Source organism: Zalophus californianus, chromosome X (genome assembly GCF_009762305.2).
Source record: "Zalophus californianus isolate mZalCal1 chromosome X, mZalCal1.pri.v2, whole genome shotgun sequence".
Classification (NCBI taxonomy): Eukaryota; Metazoa; Chordata; class Mammalia; order Carnivora; family Otariidae; genus Zalophus; species Zalophus californianus.
In genome coordinates this window covers 88,066,037-88,080,314 of record NC_045612.1, presented here as the reverse complement: position 1 = coordinate 88,080,314, position 14,278 = coordinate 88,066,037, and the positions used below count along the sequence as shown (strand labels likewise).

The following is a 14,278-nucleotide window of genomic DNA, read 5'->3' as shown; positions in this document are numbered from 1 at the left end:
GGAAGAGCAGGAAGCGACAGGACGGCAGTGAACTGGGCCGGGAGGAGTTTGGGGGTTCGGCTGGGAGGAGTCAGTTTGGGCAGGAGAAGGGTGCGTTTTGCTGGGAAGGCCCCAGACGGGCGAGGAGGAAGGTCTGCTGGGCAGGGGAGTACGCGGGGAGGGTCAGCAAGGCGCCAGGGTTGGGCCCAGAGAGGCTGGGGGGGGGGCTTTCCCAGGGGCCTGTTTGGAGGACCCGGAACTAGAAAGGGGTTTCTCTGGGATTCTGGCACGAATCTGTGGTGTGGAGGGGTAGAGAGCTTGGAGGAGGGTTCTGCCCGGACAGGACACGGAGCTCTTGGGGCTCCTGTGTGGGACCTGGGTCCGAGGAGCCTGGGAGCTGGGGCCACTCTCCTGGTTCGGGAGCCTGTTTTGTGAGCAGCAAGGCAAGGGCTGCCGTGGGGTCCTCTTACTTGAGCTGGGGGTGCGGGGGTCCCCCGGCAGTGGCGGGTGGCGGCACATCCTGGCTGGGTTTCTGGGCCAGCTGAGGCTTGGCGGGTCGTCCAGCAGGGCCCGGGCCACTGGGCCGCGGCTGCTGCGTGGTGGGTGGCCCAGTGCGGGGCATGGGACCCGCCTGGCTGGCCTGGCGTGTGGGGCCGGCAGGGCCCGGGGGTTTCTGGGGTGGGCCCTGGCGCTGCTGACCGCCCGGTGGGGCCCCCGAGGGCTTTGGCGGAGCCTGACCGGAGACGGATGTCTGCCGGGTAGCCTGTGGGGGGCCCGCCTGGCGCTGGGGAGATGGGGAGGCGGGTGGGCGGGCTGTTGGAGGTGCCCCAGGTCCTCCTGCCACCGGCCGGGATTGGCGGCCTTGACCCTGGGCCAGCGGTGGGGCCTGGGACACAGGCTGCTGGGGCGCTGATGTGGGACTTGGTAGGCGCTGGGGCAGGGGACTGCCAGCTGGGGGTCCAAGGCCCGAAAGGTGCTGCTGGCCCTGCGGGGGCGGGCGCTGCTGCAACGGGGGTCCCTGGCGTTGGGGGCCTGGGCCCGGCTGTGGAGGGCCACCTGAGGGACAGAAAAAGTGCACATGTGAGAGGTGGGGGGGGGGTCTGCCAGTCCAGTTAGGGGCCCAGGAAGCCGGCCCCTCACTTACCCTGGGGTGGGGGTCGTTGCTGAGCCGGAGGCCCCGAGGGCTGCTGGGAGGTCTGGCGGCCCAAGGGCAGGGCCCCTGGGGACGGAGTCTGCGGCAGAGGAGTGGAGCAGGAGAGGTTAAAAATAGTCACGGGCCAGCCTGAGCGTCAGCCAATCAAAACGACACGGGCTGTCCTTGTGCTGGGTGTTGCCACGGCTGTGGCTGAGCTGAGGGGGTGTCAGGCCGCGTGTGTGTGTGTGTGTGTGTGTGTGTGTGTGTGTGTGTGTGTGTGTGTGTGTGGTGTGTGGTGTGTGGTGTGTGGTGTGTGTGGTGTGTGTGCGCGCGGGGGTGGGGGCGGCTAGTTCCCAGGGGCTGGGCACTCAGGGAAATCAGGGAAATCAGGACAGCGACTGTTTGATCAAGTTTTAAAAAAAATGACTGCTAACTGCCACCTCCCACGCGTCATGCCAGCGCCCTCGGCCGGCCACTTCTTAGCTCTGTGGTGGCATGACCCCGGGCTGGCTGGCCCGCCACCAGCCGCCTCAGGCCAACTTGGCCGTCGCCCAGCACCAGGGGCCTGACCTGGCTGTGGGAGCCCCGGCCGGGGGAGGCCTCCCGCTGCCGCTGCCTGGGCAGGGCCTGGGCCATCTTGTTGACCACAAGCTCCACGATGAGCTGCTTGTCTTCATCTTGGTGGTCCCCGATGAGCGGCATGGAGGAGCCCACCACCTGGGGGAGGAAAAGGGGCGCAGTGAGGAGAGAGGCGGGAAGGTGCCTGGGAGGGTGACAGTGACAAAGCGCCTTAAGTTGGGGAACGGCAGGGCTGCTGCCAAGGAAACAGATTTAGTTTGCCAATCACCAGTTTTGCAGTGTGAGGAAGGCTTGTCGGTTACAGGTACCTTACAGCTGGGTGTGTGGGCGGGGGGGGGGGGGGGGGCTACAGCTCAGAGCGCAGTTCCAAGAATCAGGGCCCGTGGGACCAAATCCCGCCCACCCAACCCCTGTTTGGGGATGGCCCCTGAGCTAAGGGGTGGGTTTTGCACTTCTGAATTGTTGGGAAAAAATCCAAAAGAAGATTTCATGCCATGTGAAAACATATGAAGTTTAGATTTCTATGTCCATACAGTTTTAGGGGATGTGACACAGCCCGGCTTTTTTTCTTTTTTTTCTTTTTAACATACTGTCTTTGGCTGCTTTTGCAGAATAGCTGCAACAGAGACTATAGCCCACAAAGCCCAAAACGTGCACTGTCTGGCCCTTGACAGAAAACGTTCACCAATCCTTGCTTTATAGTGTGCTAGGTGCTCTGTCGTTCACGAAGAACTTTGTGGCTTATATGGTACTTCACAGTTTACAAAGCTCTTGTTCTTCAAGGGACTACGGGGGGTATATGGTGGGTTTAGACTTTGGAAAGTGCTTTGCTAGGGCACCACTGTTTACAAAATGCCTTACCGTGTATAAAGTGCTACCGTTTACCAAGCACTCTGCATTTTCAAGGCACTTTAGAGTTTATAAATGGCTTTGCAGTTTCCCAGGGGTACCGCTGTCTGCAAAGAACCTTAGAATGTTGAAAGCGTTTTGCTTCGATAACAGGGACCTCCCGGTTTACCGAGCTCCTTTTTTTAATTTTATTTTTTATTTTTTTGAAAGATTTTATTTATTTGAGAGAGCGTTGAGAGAGCACAAGCAGCGGGAGCGGCAGGCAGAGGGAGAAGCAGACTCCCCGCTGAGCAGGGAGCCCCCCGCGGGGCTCGATCCCAGGACCCCAGGATCATGACCCGAGCCGAAGGCAGACGCTTAACTGACTGAGCCACCCAGGCGCCCCCCGAGCTCCTTTTTATTAAAAAATAGTTTTATAAAGCACTTTGCTGTTCACACGGCACTTCATACTTTGTAAGGTACCTTCCAGTTTACAGAGTGCTTTAGTAGCCACCTTCTGGGCCATGGGGAACGGTACAGTTCACGGCGTGTCACTGCCATGTGCCTCCCTCCGTACCCCCACCACTTTCCGGGCGCTCCCACCTCAATGATGTGATCCCTTCCATCCTTGCCGTGCAGCGCTTCCACCGCGCAGATGTCCAGTCCCCCAAAAATCTCTGAGCAGGTATCCACCCACAGCTTGTACCTGCCAAGATGGGGGGGGTAGGCAGCCTGTCAGCACTTGCCTTGGGGCGCGCCACGCTCCCCGGCCCCCCCACCTCCGCTCCGGCCGGGCCCCGGGCCACCCCCACCTGTCAGACATGGCAATCTGCTCGAGCATCGCAGAGCCGGTGTTGGTCTTCCAGTTTCCTGACACTGACGTCCTCCTGGGGGGGGGGGGTGCCGAGAGGAGAGAGGACCGAAGCTCAGGGGAGCCTGGGCTGCGTGGGGCAGGGGCCCCCGACCCCGGCCCTGGTCTCTGCACTCACATGTAGGCTTTGTAGTTCTGCCCAATCTTCTGGACACGCACGTCATATTTGGCATCGATGAAGGGCTCGGCGGTGGCGTACGTCTTGGTCAGTGCCACGACACTCGCGATGTCCTGGAAGTCGTGCTGGTTGTCCACCTTGACCTGTGGGGAGCGGGGCCTGCTGAGGACAGGGCAGCCGTGGGCCGCGGGGGTGGAGGGGGGCGCCTCAGGCTGGGGGCGTGCGCACCGATGGCCCAGGGGAGCCGAGGACATAACACTTGTGTGGCACTCAAGCATGCAGGATTGGGGGTCCCCTGGCCTTCACACGGACACAAGGACACACAGGTGGGGAGATGCAACTTGGAACACACTGAAAACGGCTGAGTTGTCCACTTTGAAGTGGGTAAGTGGTATGGGAGGTGACTTTTATCTCGGTAAAGCTGTGGGAAAATGGTGAGTACATATAGTCCGTGCAAAGTCAGTGGTACACATGGTATAAAAGGCAGACAGAAGGGCGCCTGGGTGGCTCGGATGGTTAAGCGTCTGCCTTCGGCTCAGGTCACGATCCCGGGGTCCTGGGATCGAGTCCCGCATCGGGCTCCCTGCTCCTTGGGAGCCTGTTTCTCCCTCTGCTTCTCTCTCTCTCTCTCTCTCTCTCTCTCCCCCCCTCCCCGTCTCTCATGAAGAGACAAATAAAATCTTAAACAAAATCATAAACAAATAAAATCTTAAAAAAATATATATTAAAAAAATATATATATATTTAAAAAAAAAAGAAAAGAAAGCAGACAGAAGCACAGACACACCTTCCAAGTCGGCTTCCTATGTACCCAGAGCCAGACTCGGGGACGGAAAGCATACAGGACCCCAAGACCCTTGAACATGAAAGATCGCATACTGTGTGTTCAACACAGAGGCATGCATATACACAGACACGGTGCCGGATACACGAACAAAAGAACAGGACACACAAAACAGCTTGCACGTCTGACAGAAAAGTGGGCCAACAGAATCTGAGAATATGAGGGAAACTACACACCGATGAAGACACCCCAGGACACACAATCCTACAGAACGACTGGTGTGCGTTGAATGTGCAATATACACGGACACACGTACACACGATGCTAGGAGCGTGCACCATTCACACGCGCACACGCACACCCCGTCTGGGGACTCACCTTGCCCATCCCGGAGTGCGCATGCCCCATCTTCACCACCACAGGGTACGTCGTGCTGCTGAGCTGGTGGGGGGGAGGGAAGGCAGAGCACGGTCAGGGCGGGAGGGCTGATGGCCAGGGGTGGGGGTGGTGCTGAGAGAAGCCCATTCAGTGGGAGCCACAGTAGGAGCTATTTCCCAGAAGAGGCGAGTCAGAGAGAGATAGCAGCGCCAGGCTGGGGGTGGGGGGTGGGGGTGGGGTCACACAGCGTCTCTGAGCCCGAAATCGAACTCAGAGCCCTGCCTGCCTGTCCCTCCCTCCACTACCCCCAAGTGCCAGACATCCCGCCTCTGCTTTCCCGGGCAGAGGCATGGGATAGGGGTGGGGGACTTTTCCGGAAAAGGGAAAGTTTGTTTTGACAGTGAATGGATGATCGAGAAGTGAGTGTGTGCATGTGTGTGGGGGGGGTGTGGTGGTGAACACACAGTAACCGGACCCCTCAGCCAGGCCTCCTGTGTGAGCATGGTTCGGACACAACCTGCAGACCCGCACACAAACCCTCGGAACTCAGACCTACACAACCAGACCCAGACATTCCCACGCGTGTCGAGACCCACACGGTGGAAAGACCCAGGACCAACGCAGGCTCAGAGCACGCCTTGCTCTCCGGAGGCAGAGACCCACACAGCCGGTCAGCCGGCCAGGTGCTCGCGGTGTGGGCCGGGGCCGGGGCTCCTGGCCAGTCTCACTGCCCAGCGGCGCACGCGCGCGCACGCACACACGCACCTTCCTCTCGCCCACACCCACACCCACACGACAGAGGGACACACACCACCTGGAGGATTACCCATGCAATACAGAGACGACCCTCAGAGGCATGGCCACAGGACGCAGAGGCACCCACGACAGACAGAACTGGACACATACTCAACACTCACAGACACACAGGCAACACTCCCAGGCATCCGCACGATGAACAGGACCCACGCCACATATAGAGGTACCCACCCTTCTAGGTATTCACATAACCAGCACGCCCCTGGACACACAAAAAGTACATCTAGGGACACACGCGCGCGCGCGCGCACACACACACACACACATTCGGGTGTGGGGGTACCCCGAGTGCCCCGCAACCCCGGCTGGGGGAGAGTGCAGCCGGCGGCCCCACGGGGCCGAGAGAGACGGCATTCCCGGAGGGGCTGCTGGGGCGGCGGCGGCTCCCAGTTCCCGACAGGCACAGGAAGCCCGCAGGCTCAGGGTGACCGACTGACCTTCAGGCCTCACCCTCTCTCCCTGCACCCCCCACCTTCCTCATTTCCCAAATGACTGGCGTCACGACGGGGCCCTGCGAGGCACGGCGTTGGGACAGGGGTTCCGGGGGATCCTCTAGTTAGCATTCCAGGGCGACAGTGCAGAGGCGGGCGCTTGACGCAAGGCTCGGGCGCACTCGCAGCTCGGAGGTGAAGACCACATCCACAATTATACGTGCAACCTCCACCCGCTTTGCAGAGGCAGACATGCAACTCCCAGAAGCAACACAGAACGCACAGGGCTACCCCGACCCCCCAGGTACACACGTGCACCACGCAGAGGGGCACATGCCGCCTACAGGCGCACGCACGATTCTCAGACGCAGAGACACGGGAGAGCTGTGCGCTGCACATGAACTCCCCCCGCCCCCGCCAGGTTTCTAGGCCCTCTTTTCATAAACATTCCTTGTTTCCACTGGACCTGAGCCTGAACACAGCCCCGTGTGTATGTGGGGGATTGTGCCCGCGCACGTGTGCAGGCAGGGAGCTTCGCACTCTAGGATCCCCTGGAGAGCCCTAGGTTTGACTCTTGGCCTCTCCTGTTCCTCAGGCCACGTGGAACCCCAGGCAGGTCGCTTAACCTTCTCTGGGCCTCAGTTTCCTGATCTATACAAAGGGCACCACGAGGCCCAAGCACTTGGCATGCTGTGGCGATGGTGGGGCGTCCGCTCTGCACACCCAGCCGGTCCCCATGCGCCCCCCCAACCACCCGTCCGGCTCCCCAGGTGGTCACACACCTGGATACCCCTCCTCGATGCCCCGCCGGTTTCAAAGCCTGCACTAAAAGCTAGATGCACAGAACCCCTCACGTGTAGACCGTCCGCCCAACTCGGTGCTGACTCAGGCTGCGGACTCTGCTGGCCTCAGAAGCAGGGTCCGTGAGGGGCTTTCCCTTCCTGCGAGGCTCCCTCCGGCCCAGCGTGGACTTACTCAGCCCCTGCCTCATTCACTCTCCCTCCCCGCTTTCACAACCGGCTTCCCCAAATACCTGGTTTACTTCCCCCCCCCCCCCCCCCCCCCCCCCGGCCAACAGGGTCATTTCTTCATTCTCACTCCTGGGTTGGTGGCTCTTGACCCCTTGGTGTGTGTCGCAGTTCCCTCATCTGCATAAGGAGATACGCCAAGTCTCTCGCTACCAGGGAAGTTGGGAGGACAGGTTAGTTATTTCAGGGAAGGTGCTTAGCGAGTATCTGGCACACAGGAAGGCTCCATCCTCAAAAAGTGTGCGGCACCGTTATCAGTACGGGGCGGGGGGGGGGGGGGACAGGCAGCCAACGTTAATTAACAAGGAGGCTGTTGGGCTTGGCTGAGAGATGAAAGCCCTCACAAAGATCTTAGAGCAGGATTTGATACCCATAATAGCTGCTGCTGGTGGTGTTCACCGACCTTACCTCCCTGAGTTCAGCAAGCTTCGGGAGTGAGGGGGTAATGAAGCCCGAATGGGAGAATTTACACAAAGAATATAGGGCACGGCAGTAAGTGCTCAGTAAGCGGCTGCTAGAGCGTCGCTCCCATCACTATTATTATTGGTCGGCCCTCCCTGACTAACAAAGGATGTTAATGAGCCCTTAGAGCCCTTTCTCAGGACCCCAGCGAAGATTCAGGCAGCATCTGGAAGCTGGTGGGCAGGGATTGCCTCACCACCGCCCTCCCCCCAGAGGAGTGGGAGGCTTGGTGGGGAAGGGGCAGGGCAGGATGGGAGGGGATCTGTTTTCTACTGACTCACTGCCCTCTTTCCCCGCCAGTGAACTGCCCCCCCCACCCCAGTGCTCACTAATTCACTGGCACATTCCCCACTTGCCAGGGCTCTGCCATGCCTGGGGTAAGATCCTGGCACCAGTTAGCCTGCGTTCTAATCCCAGCCATGCCCTGTGATCCTGGGAAAGTTCTTCAATCCCTCTATGCTCCTATTTCCTCGTTTGTAGAATGGGCCTAATACCGGTACCCATCTCAGAGGTTTAACTGTGTGCTTTAAGTAAGAAAAGTTATGCTGAGTGCCTGGTACGCAGTTGGTGCTATATAGATGCTGACGGTTTGCCTGTGTGTGTGTGTGTGTTTTCTTAAAGATTTTATTCTAAGTAATCTCTACACCCACCATGGGGCTGGAACTCACCACCCCGAGATCAAGAGGCAGCTCCACGGACTGAGCCAGCCAGGAGTCCCTGCCTGTGTTTTTGAGAGGGGTTAAGATCCAGGCTCTCTGCCTTGTCTCTCTTCACTGCTTCTACTCAGTTTGTTTCCTCCCTGCCTCGCTCACCCTTCGCCAGACTGTCAGATCTCCCAGGAGAGGGATTCCTGCGTGTGCTTGGCACACACTAGGTGCACGAGCAATGTTTATTAAAGGGACGAACTCATCCGGGCTTCAGCCATGGGGAGCTGGGGTGGGGGTGGGGGGCTGCGGGTGTTTTGGATAGACTTTGGAGAAAGTTTGGAGACTTTAGGGAACTGCCCTGCGGGGGGGGGTAGTCCTGCCTCGAAGCCCTCCACAGAGGCTGCCTGGAAGGACTGGTGACTGATGTGGAGATGGGGGTGGGCGGCCAGGGCGAGGCCCAGAAGGAGGGAGAGGAGGAGGGTGCATCTCCTTTTCGGCAGCCCTCGGCCCGCCCCTTGGCCTCCACCGAGGGTGGGCGGATGAGTAATGCATCCAGGAAGCCTGGAGGCCTGCGGTTTCCGCACCACTGCCACCCCGCCCCTCGCGTGGACATTTATCCCCCGCTGCTCAGGCCCTGCCGCCATCGCCGCAGACCCAGCGCCCCGAGAGATACACCGCAGGTAGGCTGGGGCCCCGGGTGGCCCCGCGGGGCCTGGAGCCGGGCTGGAGCCTTCCTGCCAGACCCCTTGGCTGCTCAGCCTGGCCGGCGGGTTCCAGGACCCTGGAGAGGAGGGCGGGAGGGTGCTGGACCGGCTCCCCCGATTCCCACACTCCAAACTCCTTGGAACCCCGACATCTATGCCCGACTCCTCTGAACCCAGGAGCCCCTAATATCACAGCTGCCTTCCAGGCCGCCAACTCCCCTAAATTCTGCCCCCCAACCCTCCAGACTCCTAAATCCCCAACTCCACAACTTCCTCTGCTCCCAAATCCCTCAGGCACCCCGCCCCCTTAAGTCCCCAAACTCCCTGAACCCCCAAGCTCCTCCCAATTCCTCAGCGTCTCTCCACTCCCCCATCTCAATATGCACAACCCCGAAACCCCAAACCCCTCCAGCTCCCCAGACCCCAAATTCTTCACCCCCAGCTTCTCGACCTTCCAACTTTCCAACGCCCCTAAATCCCGCAACCCCTCTGCCCCCTTATTCTTCAAACACCACAGTCTCATGGCCCCCCACTCACCCAGTCCCTGAAATTGCTCAACTCCCAGACTCTCCCAACCCCCAGCCCTCTCAGCTCCTCTGGGCTTCCAAATCCCCACCCCCCCCTTTAAAATCTCCACACTCCCCAACCCCTCAAGCCCAGAGTGCAGTGGCTTAATCCCCTTCCAAGCTGGCGGCGGCGGTTGGGGGGGGGCGCTGCCCACGTCCGCAGAGGACCACTGACCCCTCCTCCCCGCCCCGCAGCACCCACCATGGCACCCTTTGCGCCCCTGGCCTCCTGCATCCTGTTGTTGCTGTGGCTGACAGCCCCCAGCAGGGCCTGTACCTGTGCCCCACCCCACCCACAGACAGCCTTCTGCAGCTCCCAGATGGGTGAGTGTACCCCACTCTACCCCCTGCACCCTGTGCTTTGGTTTCCCCTCAGTCCCGCGGGGTTCACAGCGGCGCCTACCTCTAGGACAGTCCCACTCAGCCCTGCCCTGACTCTTTTAGCTGCACTGGCATGCTCAGTCTTCCCCGATTACTCCAGGCCCAGTCCCACCTCAGGGCCTTTGTACCGGCGGCTTCCTCTGCCTGGTACACCCTTCCCCGCAGGTATTCACATGGGGGGCGGCCTCGGATGTCGGGCCGGTCTTCCTCGAACACCCTGTTCGAAATCCCCTAGTACTTCTGATCCCCAGCCCTAAAATTCCTCATCCCACCGAATACCAGCCATACATTTACTTATTTTGCTTCTATTGAGTCTTCTGGCTAGAATGTGAGCTCCACAGGGGGGCGGGCTTCTGTGTTTTTTGTTCACTGTTGTGTTCCTAACACCCAGAACAGTGCCTGGCACACAGCGGGCTCTGAAATATTGGTTGAGCGAAGGAACACACGATGAGTATATGAGAAAGGCTTAAAGCAGCTCCTGACAAAGAGTAGTCACTCAGCGTACAGATTATTCAATTACCCAGTGTGTCCATCCCTTAGCTAGCCGGCTGGCATTCCGGCGCTCCCTATTGAAATATGTGATTCGCCGGTGTGAGTACGGTGATTATTTTATTTTTTTGGCTCGTGCAGTTCATTTGACTCGTCTTTCCCCCCACCCCTCCCTCCTGCAGTCATCAGGGCCAAGTTCGTGGGGACCGCAGAAGTCAACCAGACTGACTTAAACCGGCGTTACGAGATCAAGATGACCAAGGTATCCCTCCTGCCCTTTCCCCAGCACTGCCTAACATCAGCCTTCCCGTCAAAGTCGAGGAAGTTAGCTGTGATGTCAGGATGCTAAAGAGGACTTCAGGGAAGAGCGTGGAGTGGGAGGGCTGTGTCAGTAAACGAGACTCTTGCCCTCATCCGTCGACAGATGTTCAAAGGGTTCAACGCCTTGGGGAATGCCTCTGACATCCGGTTCGTCGACACCCCCGCCCTGGAGAGCGTCTGCGGATACGTGCACAGGTCCCAGAACCGCAGCGAGGAGTTTCTCGTCGCCGGTGAGGCCCCGCCCCCTCGCCCCGTCCCTCCGACCGCTGCCCGGCAGCCGGGAGCGGGCGAGGCTCCGAGGGGCTGGTCCCCGTTGAAATGGGGGACCGCCCTGATTTCAGCCCATCGGGAAAGGGGAAAGCCGGGAGCTTTGCCCAGAGTGGGGGTCTGTGCGCCCGGGACGCCAATCAGGCGCCGCCCTGCCCCCCGCCACGCCGGCCCAGCCCATCAGCTGCTGCCTGTTGCCCCCCCTCCCACCCCCGCCCCAGGAAACCTGCGGAACGGACACTTGCAGATCAACGCCTGCAGTTTCGTGGCTCCCTGGAACAGTCTGAGTAGCGCCCAGCGCCGGGGCTTCACCAAGACCTATGCTGCCGGGTGTGAGGAGTGCACAGTGAGTGCGGGGGGGGGGGGGGCTCCCCGCCGCCTGGGGAGCGGTCCTCGGGCTCTTCCCCAAACCGTGGCTTGTTTCTTGCTCCCTCTGGCCATTGCCTGTACGTAGGGCTGCTCCCCGAACCCTAGGGCTGTCCCTGATCTCTCTTGCTGTTCCCCCGAAGCTGACACTGTTCCCTGGAAATTCTGGTTGTTCTTAGCTCTGTGTCTGATTCCGCCGTTCCCTGGACTGTCAGGCTGCTTCTTTTCCCTCTAAATCCCCCTTGTGACTATTTTCTAGTCCCTCTGTCTATTCCTGACCGCCCCCCCCAACCCCGCCCCGCCTAGGGACTGTGTCTTGCTTCCGTAGAATGTTCTCCAAGAACCCAAAGTGCTGCTCCCCCAACCCAGCTCATCCGATTCTTGCTCTGCCTGCCTCACACCTTCTGACTAGTTCAAGGCTGTCTCCTGATGGCCCTGAATGTCCTCTGATCCCAGGGGCTGTGTCTGAGCCCCATGGCTCTTTCCTATGCCCAAGTCCGTCCCCCGCCCCGCCCCCCGCCCCACCAGCTGTTCCCCGCTACTGCTACTTGTTCCCTATCTTTCCGGATAGTTCCCCTGGAAGCCTGCCTGGCCCCCCCCACCCCCCCATGACTGTTCCCCAACCAGCATTCCAGGTAACCGATCACAGTTTGCTGGATTGCCGTCACCTTGCCAAGCCCAGTGACTGTTCCTCCAGTGGGAGGGGCTGCTCTTGAGTCCCTCCCCAGATGGGGCAACACCAGGTCTCCCCAGCAGCTCCATGTTGAAAACTGAGGAGGGGAAGGTTCCACTGTGTAGGGGAGGTAGGGGCAGGGGGAGAAGCCCTCAGAGACGTGCCTCTCTCCCCTCCCGTAGGTGTTTGCCTGCTCATCCATCCCCTGCAAACTGCAGAGTGACACTCATTGCTTGTGGACGGACCAGTTCCTCACAGGCTCAGACAAGGGTTTCCAGAGCCGCCATCTAGCCTGCCTGCCCAGAGAGCCGGGGCTGTGCACCTGGCAGTCCCTGCGGCCCCGGATGGCCTAAATCCTACCCCCGGCGGAAGCTGAAGCCTGCACAGTGTTCACCCCACTTCCCGCTCCTGTCTTTCTTTATCCCACGAGACAATGAAATAAAAGAACTACCATCCAGCAGGCAGTGTCCCTGTGTCATGTCCGGGAACAAACCCATGTCGCTGTTGACCTGGTGGGCACACCCGGGGACCGAGGCCGAGGGGGGTGAGGGATGCAAAATGTTGGCTTTTTTGTATTTCACCTATAATTTCAGGCATTGGTAATCATTCTCCACGTCGGCATTAGCATTGGTGATCCGCCACATCAGCGAGGGCCATTTAACCTGCATTATCCACCACAACGTATCAGCTAATCTCTCTGCCCGATACTTTAAAACCTTTTACCAGACTAATTGATGATTCCTATTTGCATAGCCCTCTCTAGAAAATGATCCCACTACTGGCAAATCCCTCCATTCACAAATCCCTCCAGCTGACAAGCTCGTTGACAAATAAATGTCTTATCGAGATCGGCAAACAGCCCTCTTCCCCTGGGCACTGTCCTGCTGTCATCCAGGAGCATGTCCTGCTCCATCCGCATCTGTGGGTGTTACCATCCCCACCCTTAGCTTTTGTACCGCGAGTCTGACTTGAGTGAAAAGGGAAAGCTCGGGGGAGGGGGGTGCTCAGGGCGCCCCCCTCCCCTCCCACCACATAACCCAGCCAGGGCCTCTGAAAGAAGGGGTAGCCCCGGCTCCCCACCCATGGCCTGTGGGAGATTCCTCGGAACTGACCATTTGGGGAATAGGAGGGGTGAACGGAAGGTGTGATCTGGAAATCCCCAAGCTCTGCCCTTCTCCCCCTTCCCCTACCTCTCCTCCCCTCACTCTTTTTTTTTTTTTTTAAGCTTTACTTATTTATTTGAGAGAGAGAGAGAGAGAGCAAGAGCAGGGAGGAGAAGCAGAGGGAGAGGGAAAAGCAGACTCCCCTCTGAGCAAGGAGACCAACGCTGGGCTCCGTCCCAATCATGACCTGAGCGGAGGGCAGACGCTTAACCGACCAAGCCACCCAGGTGGCCCTCCCCTCCCTCCTTTGACTAACACTGAAGGCAATACAGCAGTGAAGTGTAGGTAGGGTTCAAAATCAGGACCAGCCAGGTATGTCAGCCTACACCGCCCATGTACCTCCTATTCAGCTGTTCACTTACCCAAACTGGGGCCTCTAGACCCAAGCCCCACCTTTCTGGTTCATCTTACCCCATAAAACCTGAGTGACAGGGGCACCTGAGTGGCTCAGTCGTTAAGCGTCTGCCTTCGGCTCAGGTCATGATCCCAGGGTCCTGGGATCGAGCCCCGCATCGGGCTCCCTGCTCGGCGGGAAGCCTGCTTCTCCCTCTCCCACTCCCCCTGCTTGTGTTCCCTCTCTCACTGTCTCTCTCTCTCTGTCAAATAAATAAATAAATAAAATCTTAAAAAAAAAATACCTGAGTGACAGATCCTCCAAACACTCCCTTCCTCAGGCCTTCTTGTTCCCCAGCTGGGCCCTTCCCAGTCCCTGGCTTCTGTCCCTTACACCCCAAAGATCCTGACTCAAGTGAACCCCTGGGAACCAGAACCTCAGACTGGTGCACACATTCCACAGAACACTTGAGCGTCCCCTTGACCTGAATCTGCAGCGACAATTTCTTTTTTTTTTTTAAGATTTTATTTATCTATTTACACAGAGAGAGAGAGAACACACGCAGAAGCAGGGGGAGCTGCAGGTAGAGAGGGAGAGGGCCTCCCACTGAGCAGGGAGCCCGACGCGGGGCTCGATCCCAGGACCCTGGGAACATGACCTGAGCCGCAGGCAGCCGCTGAACGACTGAGCCACCCAGGCGCCCCTGCAGCGACAATTTCTATGTCAACATCTAGACCTTGGTTATGCCTTGGCAGGATCTAAACCCCGTCCACTAAAAGGGGAAAATGGCCACCTTCGCTCATGGGTATGACCATAAGGGCCCTGGTGGCCTTGTTGCTCTTGGCTCAGCTGCTCCTAACAGGTCACCAAACCCTAGTAGCAGCTCCCTGCATTCTTACGCTGTTGTTGCCTGACCGCGGGGCCCATTCTCTGAGCCCTCAGCTATTTTAATTCCTAG

At 59.0% G+C, this 14,278-nt stretch overlaps 2 protein-coding genes across 3 annotated transcripts in view; one reads left to right on the top strand and one right to left on the bottom strand.

Moving 5' to 3' along the window:
- SYN1 (synapsin I) overlaps positions 1–14,278 on the bottom strand; it is a 48,376-nt gene that overhangs the window by 1,631 nt on the left and 32,467 nt on the right. For both annotated transcript variants that reach the window (XM_027607353.2, XM_027607354.2), the window contains exons 6-12: positions 4,673–4,735; positions 3,511–3,653; positions 3,334–3,408; positions 3,125–3,227; positions 1,685–1,831; positions 1,124–1,211; positions 450–1,035 (exon numbers count right to left, since the gene is read on the bottom strand). In XM_027607353.2, coding sequence (XP_027463154.1) covers positions 450–1,035; positions 1,124–1,211; positions 1,685–1,831; positions 3,125–3,227; positions 3,334–3,408; positions 3,511–3,653; positions 4,673–4,735 — 1,205 coding nt within the window. The remainder of the gene's footprint in view (positions 1–449; positions 1,036–1,123; positions 1,212–1,684; positions 1,832–3,124; positions 3,228–3,333; positions 3,409–3,510; positions 3,654–4,672; positions 4,736–14,278) is intronic.
- Positions 8,585–12,283, top strand: TIMP1 (TIMP metallopeptidase inhibitor 1). Its single transcript, XM_027607394.1, has 6 exons — positions 8,585–8,736; positions 9,522–9,650; positions 10,379–10,458; positions 10,621–10,747; positions 11,006–11,130; positions 12,006–12,283. The coding sequence occupies exons 2-6, from the start codon at positions 9,530–9,532 to the stop codon at positions 12,174–12,176; spliced, it is 624 nt and encodes a 207-aa protein (XP_027463195.1). The 5' UTR covers positions 8,585–8,736; positions 9,522–9,529; the 3' UTR covers positions 12,177–12,283.